The 22,795-nt window shown below is 37.2% G+C and overlaps 1 protein-coding gene and 1 long non-coding RNA gene across 5 annotated transcripts; both read left to right on the top strand.

Moving 5' to 3' along the window:
* The first annotated feature begins 684 nt into the window (after positions 1-684).
* LOC120264298 lies at positions 685-2,888 on the top strand. 4 transcript variants are annotated; one of them, XR_005537403.1, is made up of 4 exons: positions 685-771; positions 855-1,000; positions 2,087-2,147; positions 2,294-2,456. It is a non-coding gene; the product is annotated as an uncharacterized LOC120264298 (long non-coding RNA). The 4 variants fall into 4 exon arrangements; XR_005537399.1 differs by lacking the exon at positions 685-771 and having other exon boundaries at positions 816-1,000; XR_005537405.1 differs by lacking the exons at positions 685-771; positions 2,294-2,456 and adding an exon at positions 2,670-2,888 and having other exon boundaries at positions 817-1,000.
* A 10,627-nt stretch (positions 2,889-13,515) lies between these two features.
* Positions 13,516-18,468, top strand: LOC120261201 (ascorbate transporter, chloroplastic-like). The gene is given in 12 exon segments (XM_039268989.1): positions 13,516-13,769; positions 14,291-14,889; positions 15,050-15,157; positions 15,684-15,839; positions 16,087-16,302; positions 16,420-16,629; positions 16,859-16,963; positions 16,965-16,997; positions 17,252-17,353; positions 17,597-17,662; positions 17,755-17,839; positions 17,923-18,468. Coding segments are annotated over 12 exon segments (1,833 nt in total). The 5' UTR covers positions 13,516-13,714; the 3' UTR covers positions 18,021-18,468.
* The last annotated feature ends 4,327 nt before the right edge of the window (positions 18,469-22,795 follow it).

Below are 22,795 nucleotides of genomic sequence, written 5' to 3'. Positions count from 1 at the left end.
TTTTGAGATGGGATACTGAACACTTATGAGGACATCGCTAACCATATGGATGCAACAAACAATGATTTGCTACATGTAAAATAAAAACATGTGGGAAGGGATATTGAGCATCTATGAGAACATCAATGAGCATGTGAATGTAATCAACAATGATGATCATATTCAAACATTAGTGGCACACATCTAATTTACTACATGCAAAATTAAAACATTCGGAAAAGAATGTTGTACATGTAAAGAGGATATGGCTCATAGTGCGGATGCAGTTAATAATAATGGCTGCAGCAGGACATTAGCTTCTCAAATTTGATTTGCTACATGTAAATCAAAATGTTCTGGAAGGGATACTAAATATCTAAAAGGACATTGCCGACCACATGGATGTAGTCAACAATCCATAGCCGCACATCTGATTTGCAATATGCAAAGCCAGAACATTCGGGAAGGAATATTGAACATCAAAGTAGACACCATAGACCACATTGATGCAGTCATCAATAATGAATACATCCAAATAGCATCGAGTTATATATGATTGCATAGAAAAAGCCAAAACACCTATATGGGCATGTTGTGCAACTATAAGAACAAGGTAAACAATCACCATGAATCTTACAACGCCAACAATAGTATATTGCTCCTAACCAAGTAAGCAACTACAACTGACCATAACAATTAGCCAAACACTTAATTTTCTCCTAAGTGAGTTACTAGATCGCAGTTGTAATGTTTGCTGAGTGAGAGCTTTGACTGGTTTGACTGAGATTATTGGTGAGTGGGCCCCCACTTTTGTCTCTTTGCCCTTAAAAACCGGATCTTGATAGAGTTAATTATTTGGCCTGTGTTTTGTTTAGCTTTTAAGAGGAGAGCTTGGTGCTGGTTTAGAATTCTGAGAGTGGGTGTGTGTGCTTGCCTTTAGAAGCACTTCAACTCCTGAGCTTGAGGTTTTCTTGGTGGCCATAGTTGCAGTCCTGGGATCTTGCTTCCTCTTTGGTTGGAGGTTAGATCCATGCTTTTTTTTTTTTTTAATTTTTATTTCTTTAGCTTGTCTTAATTATCTTTGTATGCATAAGTGTAGCTTTGATCTTCTTGTGAACCTGCAACCTTGAAGCCTGATCTGGTGTTTTGTGCTTTTGTATGGTTAATATTTATGTATTTATGCTCGTATATGGTTGTTAGGATTCCGCATGTGTGTGTATTGTGTGATGTTGGTAATCTAAAGCCTTCAAAGCATGGTTACATTAATTTTTTTAGATTTATATTCTGTTTATTTATATGCATCTTGATGTTTTGAAATTTAATTTGTTATGGAATTATTGACTTATGTTTTATCTTAAGTTATGGCTTGGAGTAAGCATATTATCTTACGTGAATTCTTGTATTTATTTATGTATTCTGTACGGATATCTATACATATAAATATGTATATTCCTACCAATACATTCATGAGTTAAATTATTTGGTTATAGGTTTGCATGTTTGTAATTTGAATTAGTGAGTATGCAGCAAGGTTATAATTTAGTTGATTTATTTTAATATTACTTTATGTTTGTGTATGCATATAGATTTTAATATATTTATTCTGAATCTTGGGTTAGTGGAAAGTTTTGTTCTGGTTTTTATTTTTATAGCTTTCATGGAGAATTTTAGTTGCATAGCAACCTGAAAGCATGTTCTATTTTTGTTGGGTTTAAAACTATGTTTAAGGTGATGTCTAATTAGCAGGTTGTTTTTGCCTTACATTAGAATTGTATAAATTCTTTGAAGGCCATATCTCTTGGAACCCGTGCATTAGTGCAATTTTTTTTGTGATTCTGTGTTTCTTTAAATTGCATGAAATCTTAGACTTGATTCTTCATTTTTGGAATTTTTTTCCCGGTATCCCCGGTAATTTTTGGTCTTAGAGTGCTTGTTGTTCTTTTTTTATTTTGGTTGGTGTTTTTAATTATTATTGTGGGTTCCGTGAGTGGTTGTAATATTATCATTATTATTTTTAATGCTTGTTCTTCCTCTTTTGTATGTTATTTGTAAGTTAAAACCCAGCCCAAGTCTTGTAAATCTAAGTTAGCTTGTTTTGTTGGGTTAGATTTGGTAGAGAATCTTAGTGCGTGGGACTTGGTGAACCCGACAGTGTAGCTCGGAGCCAGGTAGGCTCTCGCACTGTATAATTCCGTATTTCTGGCAATAATTATTATTTTAATTACTACAATGTTTAATAATTTCATTTATTATTTATTTTATTATTGCATTATTTATTCAATATCTCTATTGTCTGTATTTTGAATTTCTGCAGATTTTTAGTACATCTCCATTTCTGGCTCACCCAGCTAGGAGGAGCAAGTCCTAGCCATGTGCACATGTTTTCTGTAGTAGCGCTACCGGACATGCGTGTCCGTTCCGACTGCGGTCGAAGATCCAGCTCCGGCTGTTGATATTCTATTCTGTTCCGACTTCACGATCGATGATCCAGACTTTTGTGTTGTTGATTGCTATCGCTCGTGGAGATGTATATGTACATTTTCTGCGTGTTTTCCGTATTTCGATTATTTTCACGTATTCGCATCGAATTATTAATTATTCTCGCTATATCTATATTATTACGTTATTTTTCTCGCGATCCCATCGGGCCCTTTGTGGCTCATGTACTCTGTGAATTTTTCTTTTCACAGGAGAAAATCAAGCTTAGGATCGATGGGTTGTTCTGGGGCTCCTTCTGTAATTGTGGACTTGTCAAACATTTGTTCTTGAGGTTGTGAAACCTGGGTGTTATTTTTATTCTATATGATTGAGACTTGTATCTTATTTGTATTATTTGACTTGTAAACTACTTGTGTACTCTGTAGGACTGTCTTAGTCCGTATCTTATTATCTCTATTTCTATGACTCTATTTGTGGCCTATATTGTTGTTTATGTTCTGCCTGTTAGGGTTGACTCTGACCAAGTCAAATCTGAGGCCTTGCACCCAGTGGGTCCAATCCCATTGGGTGCGGCCGATCTGTCAATGGACCCGGCTTGTGGGGCTGGGGCGTGACAACAGTATAGTTAAACAAATAAATAAACTTATGGGTGGACAATTTGGATGACTATTATAAACCATATAAAGACGAAGACAAATGAACACTCAAATAATAGAAAGTTACAGTTGTCATGTGGTAGGCGAAGCTATCTCTCTATTGTGCGCTCCATCTACTTAACCTCTTTGTCTACTACTTGCTTTTTGTATAAATGATATATGTGCAACATTATCTAGAAATCCCCAGTACCTCAACATAAAGTCTTCCACTCAGTAGGAATGATGTACATCACCCTTATGGAGCTTGACACCAGTCCCTATCTGTCGTAAATGTTATTCAAAACTGATAACCACAATGAAAGTATGGTGAAGTTCATGACATGGCCTTCTTCTTACATCCTGACCACACAAAGAATGAATCCATTAGGTTATCCAACAATAATAGTGGGAGTATACTTTTGATCAAAGATGAGGGCATGTTGAAGAAATGAACTTATTGAGGAGACCTTACTTTAGTTGGTGCGATTTTCCCCGAAACACATGGCAAGAGTAGTTTTGTTATTAAAAAACACTAATTGGGATAATTTGATATGATTTGATATCTACAGGGAATAAAACAACTAGGGAAAAAGTAAGGTCCTATAGGGCACTCAAATTTTGTAGGGGACCATCTAGTCATTGTGAAAATTGTCAGGACTCTGAACAATAAGTTTTCTAATTAAAAGTGTATCTATAAATTAAATACTAACAAAGTTTCTAAAAGATTGAAGACTTATTTTGGTTTCCTCTTGTGACTCAATGATAAAATAATAAAATGTACTTTAGATTAGGTAAAGTATAACACTAATATAATATGCCTTGAAATTATTTTGTGATCCAACCTTATTAATCACCGAGTCCCTTTTTCGAAGCTTGATCCAAATGGGATTTTTTTGTGAGGACAGTGGTAAAGTAGGGATGCGATTGACCCATTTCCGTAATGTAACTTGAAGTGACTCAACCGATTTAGTTTTAACTATATATATATATATATATATATATATATATATATATATATAGGGCTACATTATTCTTCTTACATCAGTTTAAAACAAAAACCTCTTTACTTGTGGATGTTGGTCAAATTTTCTAAACTATATAAATTTTCTTGTCTTCTTTATTTGTTTTTTTTTTCTATCTACTATTAATCTCTATGCATGATGTGTGACGTGTATAATACCCCGCTAAGCATTAGTGTATGTCGTCGTATAAACTAGTAAAATGTGCTATGGAAGCAAGGTCCCATGATGCTTGGAAGTACTAGTAATAGGTACTCTCCTTATTTTCTAGCCTAACAAATGTCATGAAGAATACAAACAAAGCTAAGAAACTATGTGAACTGATACTAATGTTGGAGATAATAACACACTAGAGAGAATCTAGCATAGGAAAAAAGGTACCCGGACAAAGAATCCCCTTAAAGCTTTCATTAAGCCCTTGACTTAGACTTAGTTATTAGATTGATGGGTGAGCTAAATTGAACTCAGGGTACTCTTAAGATGTGTTGATCCTTTTCGTAAGGCAATTAACACCTAATCCCATATGAAGCTGATGCTGATATCCTTATGATTTCATTAGCTCTATGTGAATTCCTAAATCATGAAAACTATGGGGGTTTGATTTAAAGTACCCTATTTGTGAGTGTACTCACAATTCTCTCTAACTATAATAGATCTACACCCAGAGGATTTCTCAATCTCTCATGCATGAATTAAACGTAAAGATTTGAGCTCTTGCAATGTTGAAAATCTTAACAACAAGCAGACCTAGTTAAACCACAATCAAAACACAATGCATTAAAACCAATATCTATAGTCTAATACAAAAAAACCCTAACGTTCATCTATGTCTGAATATCACAATAGATTAGTTCTTTATCATGGATGAACGCAACCACAATCCTAAGGAATACAAATTGAATCAAAATAAACATGAGAACACCCTCAAGCTTCGTTTCTCCTTGGATAGATGGATGCCATCAAAGGTATCATGATATTACCACCGAGATCTCTCCACATACGATACCTTTCCTCTCCTTGATAGGTTTTCCCGGGGGAATTACCTCTAATGAAGAGTGGTCAATAGCCTCTAGCTAAAAGAACTCTCCTTAAAACCATAATGATTGCCTATTTATAATGGATTAGTCAAAAGGGGACTTGCAAGGGTTGTGGCTGGGCGTAAAGGCTCAGATTCAAAAGATTCCCAAGTCATATGGGCATGCAGAGAAGTCGATCGTAAGAATGCCATTCTGTCTCTCAAGATAAGGCCTATGGCTATTAGACCGAGCAGTAAGTATGTCGTGTGGTATCCAATAACTTCTTTCTTTTGTTCTATTGTTGAGGGTTCACACCTTCAAACTTACCAGTGTGGCTTTCCAAGAGACTCTAAACTTGATCAATTTACTCTAAAATTGCCCCAAAGTGCTCCCTCGACCCCCATACTCTTGCTCTATGACTTGAATGCACAAAAGTAATTAATTAAGTACCATATGAGGTAAATTTCTTTTAAAATATATGCCAAGTGTTCAACTTAACTATAACAAAACACACATATTCAAGCACTTAACAATGCATACCATAACAACTCAAAATAATAAACTATTATGGTTGTTTAATAAATTGTAACATTTGATATTATTTAGATACACCAAAATTTCTAAGAGTAATAAGTAAATACTATATAGATTTAATTCACCAAGTCTCTTTGTTATGACTTATTTCATGACACTTACTACATTTAAGTGCCCTAACATTAAAGTCTTATGACTATTCCGTGATGCTTTGGTCATGTAAGCTTTTTTTGTTTTGTTTTTGTTTTGTTTTAATAATTGGTGGATGAATGAGTAAGTCTTGGGTTGTTAGTTACTTATGGAGAGCCAAAGCAAATATGACAAAAATCTCATTTGAAAAGCTCTAATTTAATCATTGCTCGAAAGTACAGCTGATTAGTAGGTGATAGATGTATAACAATTTATCATAGTATTAAGTAGTCTGTTAGACTACACTTACAATGTATTTGATTCAAGAAATAAGTTATTATATTTTAATGGCAATTTTTGTTCTTTTGTAACAATTTATTATTCTAAGTAATTTTCATTATTGGGTAATGGTTTATTGGTTCATGCTTAGAGATGATTGTATACTAAATTAATTATCTTTTTAACAACATTGTGCTATGTAAGGGTACATATTGAGTGCCTTATGAGAAAAAAGCATGGACATAGTACTTGTGACCCTTCAAGGTAGTTACAACAGCTGCTACTTCCCCGTGTAAGTGATATATATGTGTACCTAACTTTAGAATATCGTAAGGCTTAGTGGTACCTCACTTACTGACACATCAGAAGAACTTTTACCTGGAAAACAAACACAAAACGAGCGGATGAGTAATACAATTACTCAGTTAGGGTTCGAAAAATATTTCAAGGTCAAAATAAAATTTTGTAACAAAATATAAAATAAGTTTTAAAGCCATGTCCAGTTCAACAGCTACATTTCATGTAGCTAAGGAAGTCTTGTTTTACAATAAAAAAATACACTAAGTGAAATACAAGGATAAAACTTTAATTACAGTTTTCTAAAAATAAAACATAGTAAACAATTTTCAATATATATGTTGTATGAAAATTGTTGCACGCTTCTCAATTATAAAATATAATAAGAAGAATTTAATATAAGATCAATATAGCTAAGCTTCAAAATAAATCAATAGTATGGCAGATGTAACACTAAGACTTACATATGAAAAATTATGTGATTAAGCCTGCTAAGAATAACTATCTCGAATTAGCCATCTCCACGGCTTGGTTTGGCACACCATGGCTATGATATGTGTAACAAAAATCAAAAATACAAGTTAGGTTAAGCCTGTCTTGGTGTTGGCCTGAGATTACATATGTGGTGTGATGCACTGTGGTCTCCATGGGGTACCCTCCCCACTCCCCATTAGGTTATCTCCGTGCCTCATCAATGAGGTTAATCATATTTCCAACAAACCATGTCACCTCTCAATAGGCCGGACCATGGATACCCTTACTACATTAGGTGAAGCTTTTAGCTCTCCCTCACCAATGAAAACTAAATATCTCAGTATTATAGCACAATAAGTAGAATTGTTGGTATAGAGATAAATATGATTTCATCATAACCGTAGTGTTTTTACACATGTAAAAACATGCACCATACTCAGTGGCCGTCAAGTCATAAGGAAGCTTATCTTCCAGCCATTTCTTTTAACAAAACCTTAATCATTAAATATTAGGTTCAAAAGCATATTTGTAGGCTAAATTATTTATCAAATCATTTCTTTAGAAAATGAAAAGTATTTTCCCAAACAAACTAGTATTTTAAACGAATCAATAATTGAGCAAATCTTTATATGGTACCATAGAGAATACTTCGAAATGGTAATTCATTACTACCGCAAGTGCATGGATCCTCAAGTAATAATAAATAAGATATCTTTCCCATGAGAGATGTGTTGTTTACTGCTAATTTCTTACAATTATAATTTATCTAGACAAATCCAAGAATGGATAAGGATAATAAAATGTAAAATGTAATTAAAAGTAAAGCGACTAAGCTATTAAGCTATGCCTAGCAATGTCAAGGAGGGAAAAGGATAGGTAGAACCGTAGTCACCTATTGAACACAAGTGTATGTGCTAATCGAGTAATAAAGTGTGCTAAAAAGCAAAGGTATCGGTTCACAAGGAACTAAAGAATACTAGTTCTAAATCTAAATCTGACAATCAACCTAATCAAACTAATGAAGTTTGAAAGAAAACTCAAAAGCAAGAATAAAAAATGCAAATAGAAAGCACGACTAAACAAGCATGAAGAAAGGGTGTTCGAGCATAGACATCCCCAAGGCTTTTTAGGTCTTGGACAATGGTTGTATAAATTATTACAATCTAATTGAACCAAAAGAGTTCCTAAAACATGCTACCCTCTTTCTCAAGGTGAATAGCAGCTGGTCCCATACGGTGCTGATGTAGACGACACTATGACCGCATTACACTCTATGAACTTTGTCTAGAACAAGCAAGCATTCAAAATATAGACAATTCTTCATTCAAAGTAATTTCCCCTAATCACATACGCAGTAAAATCTAAATCTCGTCCTGAAACTAGTTCCTAAGATTGTATTATGAATGGAATTCCATGCTAATTCACTGGGAAGAATTACCGGAGGAGAAATCTTAACTCCAAAGTATCCTATCTCAAGTAGAACTCATAATCCCCTTCAATTGTGGTTTGCTTATACTAGATGGGTCTCTTGACTCATCACACAAACACATCAAACATGGATTCATGACTTAAACATGGATTCTGGTTACAATAGAATCCAAGATAATAGAGACATACAATTGAATTTAGCAATGAAAGATTGCAATTAACGAATTAAAATAAAAGCATTTAAGACCTATAACTAATGTCAATTAAATTGTAAACCCTAGGTTCCATCTACACCCAAACACCAACAAATTAGTTCTCCATTAAAGGAGAACAATCATACAATCCATAAGAGACAAGAGACATGATTGAAAACATCAAAATCCCTCTCTCTTTGCCCCTTGAGAAGCCGACGAACTCCCTTCCTATCTTCCATGAACACAGCTAAAAATATTCCTCGACAGTTTTAGTGGTGTTCTATATGATGGGTGAGCCTCCTTCTTTCTCCCTTTGCTTGGGCGTCCAAAGATTGTCCAAAAATCCTCAACATAATCTTTTATACCTAACCACTTATGGGCTCCTTACAGGTGTAAGAATAAGGTCATAAGGGGCTGAAGGTTATAGGTAAAATTCCTTATAGATAACTTATGATCTAGCTTAATGTTACGGTCCAGCTTAAGGCCGTAAGTATTGGACCGTAATCTTCTCTGAATGGTGTTTGCGACCGTTCCTTACGGGTGTGTACTACTCCCTGTAAGCTCTTTTGGGGTCTGGACAACCTTTATAGTCTGACTTATGGGTGTAAGTCCTACCTTAAGTCCCTCGGACGAGTCATTATACTCCTCCTTATGGGTATAAGCATTGCTACAAGGTTCTCAAGATGAGGCTTATGGTTGTAAGTCTAACTGTAAGGTATTTTGTTTAGTCTGTTCTTTAGTTGTTGATGTTGAGAGAAGTCTGTCTTCTTCATTTTGCCTCCAAATTACTTCTTTTGGTTCTCTCTCCTTATTAAGTGCTTTCTGTCAATTGAAAACATAATTTACACCATGTTAAACATTATCTTCCAAATAAACATTCTAATAATGCCAAATAAGTGTATAAAATAATATAAAATAGTGTATGATTATACACTTATCAAATGCCCCACATTTAAGCTTTTTCTTGTCCTGAAGTAAAAAGATACATTACAATCCAAGAGGAATAAGTGCATGAACTCAAGTAATTGAAATTAGGGAGTTCCAAGAGTAGTTGGAAGAGTTTTAATTCATGAATACTAAAAATTCTCAAGTTCCAAAAATACTTAAATTCTATTCAAGATTATTGAGTGTGTGTGTGTGCGGGCGCGCACTACAATTCTCTATTTCACTTCTTTCGACCTACAAGGCTTGCATAGCAAAAATTCACAATTTAACATTTTCTTTTGTTCAAGGTTGTAGCTTCACACAACTTCTAAGATAGCCTTTTTTCTCGGGGCCCGTAGAGTGGCTTTCATGCCTAAAAGTTGTAGCTCTTTCAACCCTTTCTCTATCCGACTTTTCAAGAGTAGTTTCACACATCTAAAAGAGGTATCTCTTTCCATCCCCTTTTTTTCCCAACAAATCTTTTCATTATTGACAAAAAATTTTCACAATTATTCTACTTGAGTTCAATATAAGCTCAAACTATACAAAGTCATCAAAAGTATAAGTTGCTACAATAGAGAAGTTGCTACAATAAACATTCAAGCATATGCCCACCACTATACTATGAAACTCCAACTAATCATTCAAATACACCCTCATAGATCAACAACTTGGCATGTAAATAGCTCAAATAATCCTAACTCCCTCCCCCACACTTAAAATCATACATTGTCCTCAATATAAGTAAAAGAGCATGAATGACATGACAATGTAAAAGATACGGTAGGTAGAAGGAAGATGAGTACTTCCTCTGTTAAAATTTAATTGCATGATCTTTGAATCGGCACTGGTGCGTTCTTGTTGTGCCTAAGTGGTATGGGTTTATTCAAGGTCAAGAAGAGATTGAGTGAATATCCCCTTTAAGTTGAGAGTGCTATTTGTTGAATTTACTTGTCCTACGAAGCCAAGGAAGATCATTAACGCTTAATAAAAATATAAATAATATAAAAAGAAAATAAAATCGATTAAATGTCCAAAAATGGCACAAGTAGCAGGGCCAACACTTGTTATAAAATATGAATGCAATTAAAATATAAATAAAAGATACAAATGGAAATCAAAATCTAAGGCTAGGCGGCGTCATAGATAGAATTCATGCCATGTCGTTCATGATCAGAACATTGACACACCAATTGGAATCTATGAATGATAGGGTGGATATTATTACTTATCGGGAGCACTAGATGGGATCTAATCAATTTATATGGTAGAACATATTGGAGGACACTTCCACAACATTTGAAATGGAGACTACAAATGGCCTACTAGAACAGTTGTTTCAGCTAGAGTCAAGACAACTTCAGAGCGAGACCCATTTTTCGTTAGAGGAAGCACTCAATCATTTTATGAAATCCCTTGATAAGAGTGATACACACGCAGTTGAACAAGTGGGGGAAACTAAGACTTTATCTTATATGGAATTGCAGTATGTGATGTCAGTATTAGTTCAGGATTCAAGTAGTTTACAGAGTTGCAATACAGACTCCCCTACCGTCCTTAATGAGATTATCCCAGTAGGTAATGGGGCAAGTTACTATTCACCTTAAGAAAGGGGGTAGTATGTAATAGGAACTCTCTCTCGGTTCAACCACATTACAAGATTTAGTGCAACCATTATCTAGGACTTAACAAACCCTAGGGGAAGTCTATGATCGAACATCCTTTCTTTATACTTGTTTCGCCATATTTTCTATTTGTGTTACTAGTTCTTTAGCTTTTATTTCACTTTCACGCTTCACTTCTTTGATTATGTTAATTGTTGGATTTAGAGTTATTACTAGTATTCTCTAGTTCCCTGTGGATCAAACAACCCTACTTTTAATATCCTATATTACTTGATTGGCACGTAAACTTGTGTACAGTAGGTGACTTCTGTCCCTATCACATATGCAATTTTGACAATCAAAGCCCAGGACTCATCTTTCAATACTTTTCCTAGAAAGGCTACTAGCTTTGTAGAAGTTTTCCTGCAGATGTCATAAGCAATAAGCATGTGGTAATGAAGAAAAAACCTTTACAATAAGGTTTACAAGCCCCTTGGATCTATTTGAGATGAAAGTTATAATCTTGTCATAGTCATCTTTGCCATATAATGCATTCTCCAATGTGGACACAAACCACACCCAATTTTTGTCCGTCTCTTGTCACAATAGCAAATGCTAAATGGAAAAATCCTTCATTACCATTCTTACCTGTCACACCTAATAAGATCCCGCCATATCTCCTTAATAATGGGTATTGTTAAGGAAAAGTAATGGTTTCTTAAGCCCTTCAAGAGATGCATGAAAAAAAAAACCACATGTAAAAATAAATTTGTTCATCGTCGATGATGATGGTGCTGCCAAGGTCGGTTTCAATCACTTTACCGGCGCACCATATTAGTAAATCATACATCACTCCCATGAAGAATCTCTAGTGTATACTCTTTGCCCACCTAAGCTTGTTTTTAAGGCAAAGAAAAACCCATGATCATGTAATATGTCTAGTTGTATATCAACTCTATGATTGTAAAGGATGATCTTAGAGTTTCTAAATTACTTATCTACTGACCCATTTCTTTGAAGCCTTTGGATAGGATGTCATGCCAATACCCCGACCCACAAGTGTGTGCTTCTTTAGCGGTTTTAATTTTGAACATGGGAAGATTATCTTCTCTTGACGCATGGACAAGCCTTTGACAACTAGCACCAGTGCATTTGACACTAATCCTTTGTGTATTATTTTTTATGAAGTTGAAATCGAGTTGATTTTGATGGCCAAATCGGGCAATGCTTCTTTGAAGTGTTGTCCACTATCGCAATGTCAACCAGTTGCAGTGATTTCTCCATTAACATTTGTTGAAGAGCTCAATATTGCTAAGGCTTCCCCCAAGATAGCTTTGAAGGTAGTATGGGGTAAAGGTAAAAGGAAACGGTTAGCAATAATAGGGCCTGCATATGGGGAAAGAAATAAAGAGTCATTCCAAAATTTGAATAAAAACAGACAATAATAAACATTAATATTATTCATTAGCTATAAACCACATATAATAATGAGAAACACTAAGTATTAAACATGATGCTGGAATACAAATCACAACTGACAACAAATGAAAAATGAGCACAAAGCGATTTACGAGGCAATCGAAGATTAGGATGGACCTTTTGCCTCTACGATTTCATTTGACACCTCCACTGTCATCGTGGCAACATTTTTCTTGAACATTTGGTGTATATAACGCATCTGTTAAAAATCATATATCTTGTGAGCCAATACATGAAATGTCTTATGCCAGTCCGAAATCAAATACTTTAGAATCACATGATCATCATTAACGCATTGAATGCCTCATCTATCATTGTCTCCTACCCCGTCAAAATAAAAAACTCCGACACACAACCCTCTCAAGCTACCCCGTCAAAGTATTTATGCACGGTCTACAAGAGAGTCATTTCGATATATGAGACACTCATTTTGACAACCACTACGTTTGTATGCATATGACACTCATGCATACAACCACCTTGAAATCTAAATAAGCCAAGCAAACCTAAGAGGACTCCTTAATCAATTTCAAATAGAGCTTTTCGATCTTCTTCGAATGGACTCCTCAATAGAATTGCCCTTCAAGCTACACAAACAAGATGAAGAGCATCAAGGAGAAAAAGCATAAGAACAGAGAAAAAGATATCGTACTTCTCTTACACAAATCTGTACAACTCCAACTTGATTGTCAAAACAGTGATATCATATGGCGGGTAACTTTCCCTTCTTTGTTCAAAGACAATTGTTAATATTTTCTAAAAATTTAACCTATTTTCTTCACAACAGGGATGAAGAGGTCAATGTTTCAAAACGAAAGGACTGGTTTGAGATTAAAATTGTTAGAAGGATTGTGTTATAAAACCAAAATAAGTTACAGGTAACTAAAAGTAATTTTCCCTAAAACAAATACATTCTATAAAAGATATTATATATATATATGAAAATGTTAGTTTCGTTAATCCTGCATTTCCTAAGGTCGTATATGTAAAAACCACAAGATTTTAAATTAATATTAATAAATTACAAGTGCACGAGGCATGCCCTCGTTAAGTCCAGCAGATGACAGCCCACGTGGCGAAAGCAAAGCCCCTCAACCTTCGTTCTCTTCACTCTTCTCGCTGTGGTTTTCTTCTTCCCGCTTTTCAAAACCAGTCACTCTTTTGGATGCTATCCTCTTCTTCTTCTCCTCCTCTTCCTCCTTTTTTCCCCTAAATGCTCACCTAGCTCTCTCATTCCTCTCCCTCTCTCTTTCTCTCCTTCCAGTCTTCGTTCCCTGTTCGCTCATGGCCGCTGGAGGTCTCATCTCCAGCAGGAATTTCGGCTCTGTACTCCCTTCAGGTAATCATCTCCAAATTATTTTTCTACTTATTGTTGTTTTTGATGTGAAATTTCTCTGATTTACTACTCAGATGCATTGCTTTGAAGCTTGGGGTTTTTCTCCTTTCATGTGTGTGCGTGTGTATGTGTATATATTGTTTTGAGTTGGGGATGCATGAGCGCCTCCAGAGAAAAGCTTGATTTTTTATTTTATTTTATTTTTAGTTGGGGATGAGATTTGGTGCTGTTTGATATTGGAGGATGGTGTTCAAGAATGTAGAGGAAAGGAACAGTTTTTGCCAAATAATTATGTTTTGCTTGCCATTTCAAAAGAGTTGCAAGATTATGAATTTGAGATTTTTGCAAAGCTCTTATATTACATTCTATTTAAATTCCCTTAGAAGTTGCAGGAATTAAACAAAGACTTTTAATGTACATCTATTAGTTCTAGGTGAATTTTGACGCTGTCAGTTCGTGGAGTCTATAATGCTATACTTCATGGATTTGTATTAATTCATGAGAATTTTTAATTTTTGTTACAGGAAGGAAATATCAATTGGAGCGGATTACTGGACATGGTAGCAAAACATGCTCTGCCTATACTGGTCGGAGATTCACATTAGCAAGAGATTTCAACAACTCTTCTTTGTCTAGAGTTAACTTATCTCAATTAAAGATGCGCACCTTGTGCCAGGTTCATGTCACCTGCGTTCTGAATAAAACTATCAGAATGCAGAAAGTTCCATTTCTTGGTGAGGTTGGATATGCTTTATCGAATTCCTTGATGAAAAATTGTAACATCAAGCAGAGGTTTTCTGGAAGATCTAAATGCTTTCTTTCATCCGATGCTAGTTTTAGTTCACTTAATTTGGAAAAACTAGATAAACTTGGTGTATCAGATGGCAAAAGCAGGCAATATGAGCATCGACTTGCAATTAGGTCCCGTGCTGACTATAAATCTGGGGAATATGACATAACAGGCCAACCAATGGATTCACTAGAATCTGTTGATGTTCCAAACGATGCAATAGTACTGGAAGCTGATGCGAAGAGCATATCTCCTTGGTGGGAACAATTTCCTAAGCGATGGTTGATAGTACTGCTGTGTTTTACAGCTTTCCTTCTCTGCAATATGGATCGTGTAAGATGGTTTCCACTTATTTTTTTCTTAGTGGCTTTTTTGCACTGAACTTGTTATTCAATACAAAGATTGTCGTCTGCCTTTTTATTATGCTATTTTATGACTTGGTTTAGTATCTAACTTCATTATGTTTTTGCTAACTTTACTTCATCTGCTGTAGGTGAATATGAGCATAGCGATCCTTCCTATGTCATCAGAGTTTAATTGGAGCCCAGCAACTGTTGGATTGATCCAGTCTTCCTTTTTTTGGGGTTACTTGCTCACTCAGGTATGCATCAACTTTTTGTATTAAACCTGAAATGGCAATTCGGTATATGGTATTAAGGGTGCTGCTTATAAAACATTGATTTTTTTCATCGGCAATATTGCATGGAAATCCATACTGTTGTAATGGAGAAATATACATTTTCAAGCCAAGTTGTGCTGTGTCATTTGATTAGTTTCCTCATCTATCTTATGTTCATGGAGTCGGTTGATGAGGATCCAGCTTCCTTGCAGGATGTAACACTGGCTGATATGTTAATAAAATATGTTCTTGTTTCGAAGTTAAGCATGTTGCATAATGTAAAAGGTGAGAAGCAAATGTGAGGAAGCTAATAACAATTTGTCTTAAATTTTAGAGCATAGGACTTGCAGAATCACTGCTGATGCTTTTTAAGAATGGAAATATTTTAAGGTTAGTAGGAATACTTATTTCTTGATTGATTGCATGGATTAATCATTGCAGCTAAATAGAGTTATTGCATTTGAGTGTGAACCTTTATCTGAGTCTTTTGCATGTAAATCTGACGCAGATTGTAGGGGGCATTTGGGCAGATAGGATTGGTGGAAAGTTGGTTTTGGGTTTTGGTGTTGTCTGGTGGTCTGTTGCAACAGTGCTCACACCTTTGGCTGCTAGAATTGGGCTTCCCTTCTTGCTTATCATGCGTGCTTTTATGGGAATTGGTGAGGTTGTATTCTTCATCAATTTTATTTCCTTGATACACTTAAATTGGTTGTTATATGAATGCAAAGTTGCAAACCAAAAACTAGATGCTGCCTTTGTCCGAACGTTTTCATCACTACTCTAATGATTTTAAATGATATTGTGTTGGTATTTTCAACTGTCATTCTGTGGGCTGTCCATAGAGGCATTTTTCCCTTCATAATTAGCACCTAAGTATTACATGCTTAACTAATAATTTGTTACCTTTTCAGGGAGTTGCCATGCCCGCTATGAATAACATACTTTCAAAATGGGTTCCAGTGTCAGAAAGAAGTAGGTCACTTGCATTTGTGTACAGCGGAATGTACCTTGGTTCTGTAACAGGCTTGGCCTTTTCACCTTTGCTAATTCATAAATATGGTTGGCCTTCTGTTTTTTATGCATTTGGATCGCTTGGAAGTGTATGGTTTGCTTTATGGCAGAGGAAAGTAAGCTTTTGTTTACCTCCTTTTCTTCTAGTATATTCATCAGAAAAAATTTATTTGTAATTATGTGTTATATCCAGTTCCAGCATCTGTTCTCTTTAATTTTTCTCTTCTCCTCAGGCACACAGCTCTCCTAAAGAAGATCCAGAGCTTAGTAAGAATGAGAGGAACCTTATCCTGGGAGGGAATGTGTCGAAGGATCCTGTTTCATCCATTCCATGGAGACTTATTCTCTCAAAAGCTCCTGTTTGGGCTCTTATAATATCCCACTTCTGCCACAACTGGGGCACTTTTATTCTTCTGACATGGATGCCTACTTATTACAATCAGGTATCGGGCTCATATATTTTTTCTCATGCTTGCAGTCACCAAGAAAATATTTTCCACTCCGTGATTTATGATAAACTTACCTCTTGATTTGTTATCTCACAATCGAACACATATCTACTTCCTTTATGTGTTCTTCTATGAAGTTAGCTAAAACGATCTGTATATTTGTTTGTCTTGCTTTAAGGGAAAATCAGTCTTACCTTTGATTTTACCTAATCTGTTTTCCCAGGTTTTGAAGTTTAACCTCACCGAGTCTGGGCTGTTCTGCGTCTTACCATGGTTAACCATGGCTGTCTTTGCAAACATAGGAGGGTGGATTGCTGACACACTTGTGGGGTAAAGGACTTTCCATAACAACTGTCCGGAAAGTAAGAATTCTGAACCTACAGAGTACCCATTCTCAAGCATATATATACGAAGTATACATTTTCTCTTTTGTGGAGAAATTTTTTTCTTTTTCTTTTCTGAATCTGTCACAATCAGCATCCAATATTCAAAAACAAACATCATCGCACAATTTTTGTTGAGTTATAATCATTTTGTCACTTAAGTTTGTGTTTGTATTGAATTAGAAGCCCTTACTGCATATCTTGCTGGATAACCTTTTTCCCCGTAAATGCAGATAATGCAATCAATCGGCTTCCTTGGTCCTGCTTTTTTCCTAACACAGCTGAGTCATGTTCGGACTCCTGCCTTAGCTGTGTTATGCATGGCTTGCAGTCAGGTACATATAACTGCATATCCCCACCCCTCACAAACCATATGAGTTTGCAAAAATTGTCCAGACCACTAAAAAGGATGAATTTTTTCTGTCAGTGCCAATGACTCTTCACCCTCTTTTATTAATTCTATGCATGAATGACGTGCAAACCTCATTGAAGGACTGTAATGAAAATGTTCCTCTGATTGAGTGATGAAAACAGTTTACTGTATTATATGGGTCATATTTTTCCTCTCTTTCTCTCAGGGAAGCGACGCCTTTTCACAGTCCGGACTCTACTCTAATCACCAAGACATCGGACCCCGCTATGCAGTAACTTAGTCTTGCATCATTAGAACAGTTATTATGCTAATCTTTATTGATTGATCATATATGTATTTATTGCACTGAATTGGATGTTTCAGGGTGTTCTTCTGGGACTGTCAAACACTGCAGGGGTTCTTGCTGGTGTCTTTGGTACTGCTGCCACCGGATATATCCTACAAAAAGGTAAGCCAACTTAAAATTTACTAGTTAAGTTTCTGCATTGTTGCCTCATATTCATTGCTTCTTTTCATGTTGTCATTCATTAGGCTCGTGGGACGATGTTTTTAAGGTCTCGGTTGCCTTATACATCATCGGTACATTAGTCTGGAATTTCTTTTCGACAGGAGAGAAAATTTTTGACTAAAGGAAACTAGTTTGGATGCATTCGGACAATTTGGTCAAAAAATTAGAGGTACAATATCAAACCTATATGACAGACTTAACGGAGATAATGACTTGTTGGCAAGAAGCCAGCTAAACTTTCTATCAGTGATGTATACAAGCTGCATTGAAAGACCACCACCTGCCAAGGAAATTATATCCGCATCCCATTCAAAAAGTTCAGGCACTCTTTTTTTAATAAATAATTATAGTTTTTTCACATATTTTTATAGTTTCTAAGAAAATAAAAAAAAGATCCATCTGATTCAGAAATGGTACTGCATGTTGTTCTTTCAATGTATGTTTGTCTTTGGTATCTTTTGGCTATGATGAGCATCTCTCATTTGTTTGTAGTTGGTAGAAAAGAATGCAGTAATCTTGGTGCATCATCTGTATAATATATTGTTGAATTTGATTTTGCCATTAATTCATAATATGCATTTAGATCTTGCTCTCATGAATGACAAGTTAAAAGACTAATGTTTTGGTTACATAATAGGATTTAGTGGATGTTTCGTGGTTGGCTCAATGTTCATTTTTGCCATTGGGAAATTTGATGCGGAGATGATGTTGATACTGTCAAAGATAAGGTGTTTAAATCTAAGAAAAACAAGTGGGAACACTATCGGAAATTTTAACAATAGACACACTGAAACAATGATAGACTTGCCCAATCTTTTATGAGTAATGCTATACAAACCGAGCAAGCTTCCTGAATTTGCTTCACGTATGATGTGTCATCCATGTCATCAATGATGTGGCATCCCCTTTTTCTCCTTCATCTCCCTTTCTCTTCTTCTTGATCACTGGCCACTCTCCACAGCAATGAACTCAGAGCCACTGGAAAAAAAAATCTATTATCATCTTCACTCTGAGACATGGTGATACATCCTCGATGATGAGTGTATCTGGCAGCGCTCTTTTGAGTGGGCGTATACTCCAGCAAAATTTAGAAGTAGTGGGATAGATTTAGAGGAGAGGAAATGAGTCTATTAATTCAATGCTTTTTGGATGATCAACAATACTATAATGTGTGACTATATATAGCCAAAAGATTCACTAATTGCTTGCCTCTTGCATGGCTGTCACTAATTGCTAAATGAGAAACATAATTATTGCCAAATACTAATTTAAGAAGAATTGACAGCTACATAACTGGCAACTACCATTAATGCTCCCATTATGTGCGTCCATTATTCTCCGAATCCCGTCCTTCACGCCATGTATGTCTTCATCCAATGAGGTTGCTTGCGAACCCGTCTTGTCTTCTTATGTATCCCACCGTCTTCATATGATTGTGGATCGGACCCATCATGCTCGTGTCCGTCGTTATGTTCTCGTGGTGCTACCCCATCACTCTTCTCATGCATGGGTGTTAAGGAATCCAACAAAAGTGGCAGAGTCGTATCAATTTCCCGGTCCTGAAAAATCACCTTGTCCTCAAGGTGGTAATAGGGATATAGTTTACAAAACTCCTCAAAAGTTTCCCAGGTGGCGTTCTCTGGAGGAATGTTTTGCCACTGCACAAGAATTTGACGAACCGTCTTGCCTCGTTTTAACACCAGTCGCCTTGCAACCACGACGGTCGGCAACAGTATAGGTCCATCAATCGCTGAAGTTCTGGGTAACGGATTGGCATGGTGGAGCATGGTTTATTTGTATGGCTTCAACATAGAGATGTGAAAGACCGGGTGGATCTTACTCTCCGGAGGTAAATCTAGACGGTATGACATTGCCGCCAGTCGCTCTATGACTCGGAATGGCCCATAATACCTTTGGCTTAGCTTTGATGACTGGCGATGGGCTAGCGTGGATTGACGATAGGGTTGTAGACGTACCAGAACCAAGTCTCCAATTGTTAATTCGAGCTTGCGTCTGTGAGCATTAGCTTTCTGTTCCATGCGATGTTGGGTACGACGAAGGTTGTCTTTTAGTGAGTGTAAGAGTGTCTCTCTCTCCTGCAGTAACTCATCGAGAGCTTGAATAGTGGTGGCCCCGGCCGCATATGTCGGAAGGGAGGGAGGGGCGATCATACAAAGCTTGGTAGGGTGTCATTTTTATCCCACTGTGATATGATGTGTTATAGCAAAGCTCAGCCCAACCAAGGAAACTTACCCATTTGTTCGGTTGACCTTGAGTGAAAGCTCGGAGGTACTGTTCGAGGCCTCTATTGACTTCCGTTTGGCCGTCGGTTTGGGGGTGGTAGGCAGTACTATGGTGAAGGGTGGTGCCGCTAAGCTCAAACAATTTCTTCCCAAAGTGGCTTACAAAAACGGGGTCACGATCAGAGATAATCATGCAAGGAAAGCCATGCAACTTGACCACTCTTTCCGCATATAACTCGGTTGTCTGAACTGCAGTAAATTGAGTGTTAAGGGCCCCGAAGTGAGCTGATTTACTCAGTCGATCTACAACTACTAGGATCACCGTGAATCCTTGAGATCTTGGTAGGCCGGTGATGAAATCCATGGTGATTTCCTCCCAAACCTTCACTGGTACTGGCAGGGGTTGTAACAACCCAACAGGAGCCTTTGTTGAGTATTTGACTTGTTGGCAGGTCAAACAAGCCGCCACGAATTCCTCCACATCTCTTCTCATGTTTGTCCAAAAGAAATGAGCTGATAAACGGACTAGGGTTCTCTTAACCCCTGCGTGCCTTGCTATCGGAATGGAATGAAATTCATGGAGTAAGGAGTTTTTGAGACTTGACTGTGCACTGATGTAGTAGCGATTTCGAAATAGCAATATCCCATTGACAATAGAAAAATCTGATGAGAGAGAGCCATTCATAAAGCTGGAGTGCTTGATCTTTAGGTCTTCTAAGGTTGCATTTTCTTCCTTGAAGGTGTTGAGCAACTCTGAGACTGGTTGGCTTGCGATGCAAAGACTCGCGAAGATTGCCCCACCAATGTCTTCTTGGGTTCCTTCATGCTTCCGAGACAGCGCATCAGCAGCTCGATTGCCATGACCAGGTTTGTATTCAATCCTGAAATAAAAGCCTAACAACTTCCGTAAATAAGCTTGTTAGTCTGGAGTTTGAATGACCTGCTGTAGAAGCTCCTTAATACTTCGATGATCAGTTCGGAAGATGAAAAATTGACCTAAAAGATACTGGCGCCACTTGTGAACAGCCTCAGTGATGGCATGGAGTTCTTTCATATAAGTTGAGGCGGCTTGAAGCTTCGGCTCGAGCTTCCGACTGAAGTATGTGATTGGATGACCTTCCTGCATGAGAACAACACCAATGCCTTCATTGGATGCATCTGTCTCCACGATAAATTCTTTGTTGAAATCTGGCAGACGAAGTACTAGAGCCTCCATCATAGCCCTTTTGAGAGCTTCAAAGGCAGCTGATGCGCTCGCAGTCCATACAAAACCATCCTTGCATAGTAGCTCTGTTAGTGGACTAGCGATGGTGGCATATCCTTTGATGAATCTTCGATAATACCCGGTGAGTTCGAGAAATCCTCTGAGTTGCTTTGGCAATGTTGGTAGCGGCCAATTGGTCATTGCTTCTAGTTTGTAAGGATCTGCACATACTTCTACAAGAGTGACCACATGACCTAGATAATCAATGGTCTCCATGCAAAACAAGCACTTGGAAAGCTTAATGAAGAAGTGATTCGCCTTAAGACACCCCAAGATTTGGTTTAGGTGGTCGAGATGGTTTGTGAGGGAGTTGCTATAGACAAGGATATCATCAAAGAAAATAACAAATTGTCGTAGGAGCGGAGCAAAAATGCGGTTCATCGTTGCCTGAAATGTAGGAGCGTTAGAAAGTCCAAAAGGTATTACCAGAAATTCAAAATGGCCGTCGTGTGTTCGGAATGCTATGTTTTATAGATATCTCGATTATGCATCCTGATCTGATGATAGCCTGCTGTTAGGTCGAGCTTGCTGAACACCACTGCACCTCCTAGTTCATCCAGTAGTTCATCGATGGTGGGTATTGGAAATTTGTCTTTGATGGTAGCTGCGTTCAACGCTCGGTAGTCCATGCAGAACCGATACGTTCCATCCTTCTTCCTTACTAGCAAGACTGGCGATGAGAATGGACTGTGGCTTGGTCGTATGATACCTTGGTCTAGCATCTCACGTACCAACTTTTCCATCTCATTCTTCTGGTAATGAGGATATCGATAAGGCCGCACATTGATTGGTTTGGTGTGAGGTAGCAAATGGATACGGTGGTCGACCGATCTTCGAGGAGGCAGGTCCTTGGGCGGTTGGAACAAATTGCTGCATTGTTGGAGGAGCTGGACCACCTGGGGATGAAGACCTGGGAACAACTGAAGTTCAGGAAAACTTATAGATGATTTTTCCGAGTGCTTGTCAGGTTCCTGAAGTTGATGTAATTTATATAAGCTTGCGATCTCTCATGACACAACAATGCTTGAAACTGATTGAATGTGATCGGTCGTGGTGCTGGGGTGGTATCTCCTTGAAGGATCACCGGTTTCCCCTTCTAGTTGAACTCCATTGTGAGTGTTGTATAGTCGTGCGACACTCGGCCAAACCCTTGGAGCCATTGGACGTCGAGCACCACCTCCGGTCCTTCAATAGGCAACACATACAAGTCTATTGGAAAATCACACCCTTGTATGGTTAGTGTTACCTGAGGACAAAGAAAAGAGCATATGAGATAGCCTCCATTGCCGATGTAGACCCGAAACGGTGCCGTGTTTTTTGACGTTCAAGCCAAGAGTATCGGGTATAGTCGGTTTCACGAAGTTATGAGTGCTTCCATTATCGATCAAC

Source organism: Dioscorea cayenensis, chromosome 1, assembly GCF_009730915.1.
Source record: "Dioscorea cayenensis subsp. rotundata cultivar TDr96_F1 chromosome 1, TDr96_F1_v2_PseudoChromosome.rev07_lg8_w22 25.fasta, whole genome shotgun sequence".
Taxonomy (NCBI): domain Eukaryota; kingdom Viridiplantae; phylum Streptophyta; class Magnoliopsida; order Dioscoreales; family Dioscoreaceae; genus Dioscorea; species Dioscorea cayenensis.
Note: the sequence above shows the minus strand (reverse complement) of the source record. Positions and strands in the feature narration are given on the sequence as shown.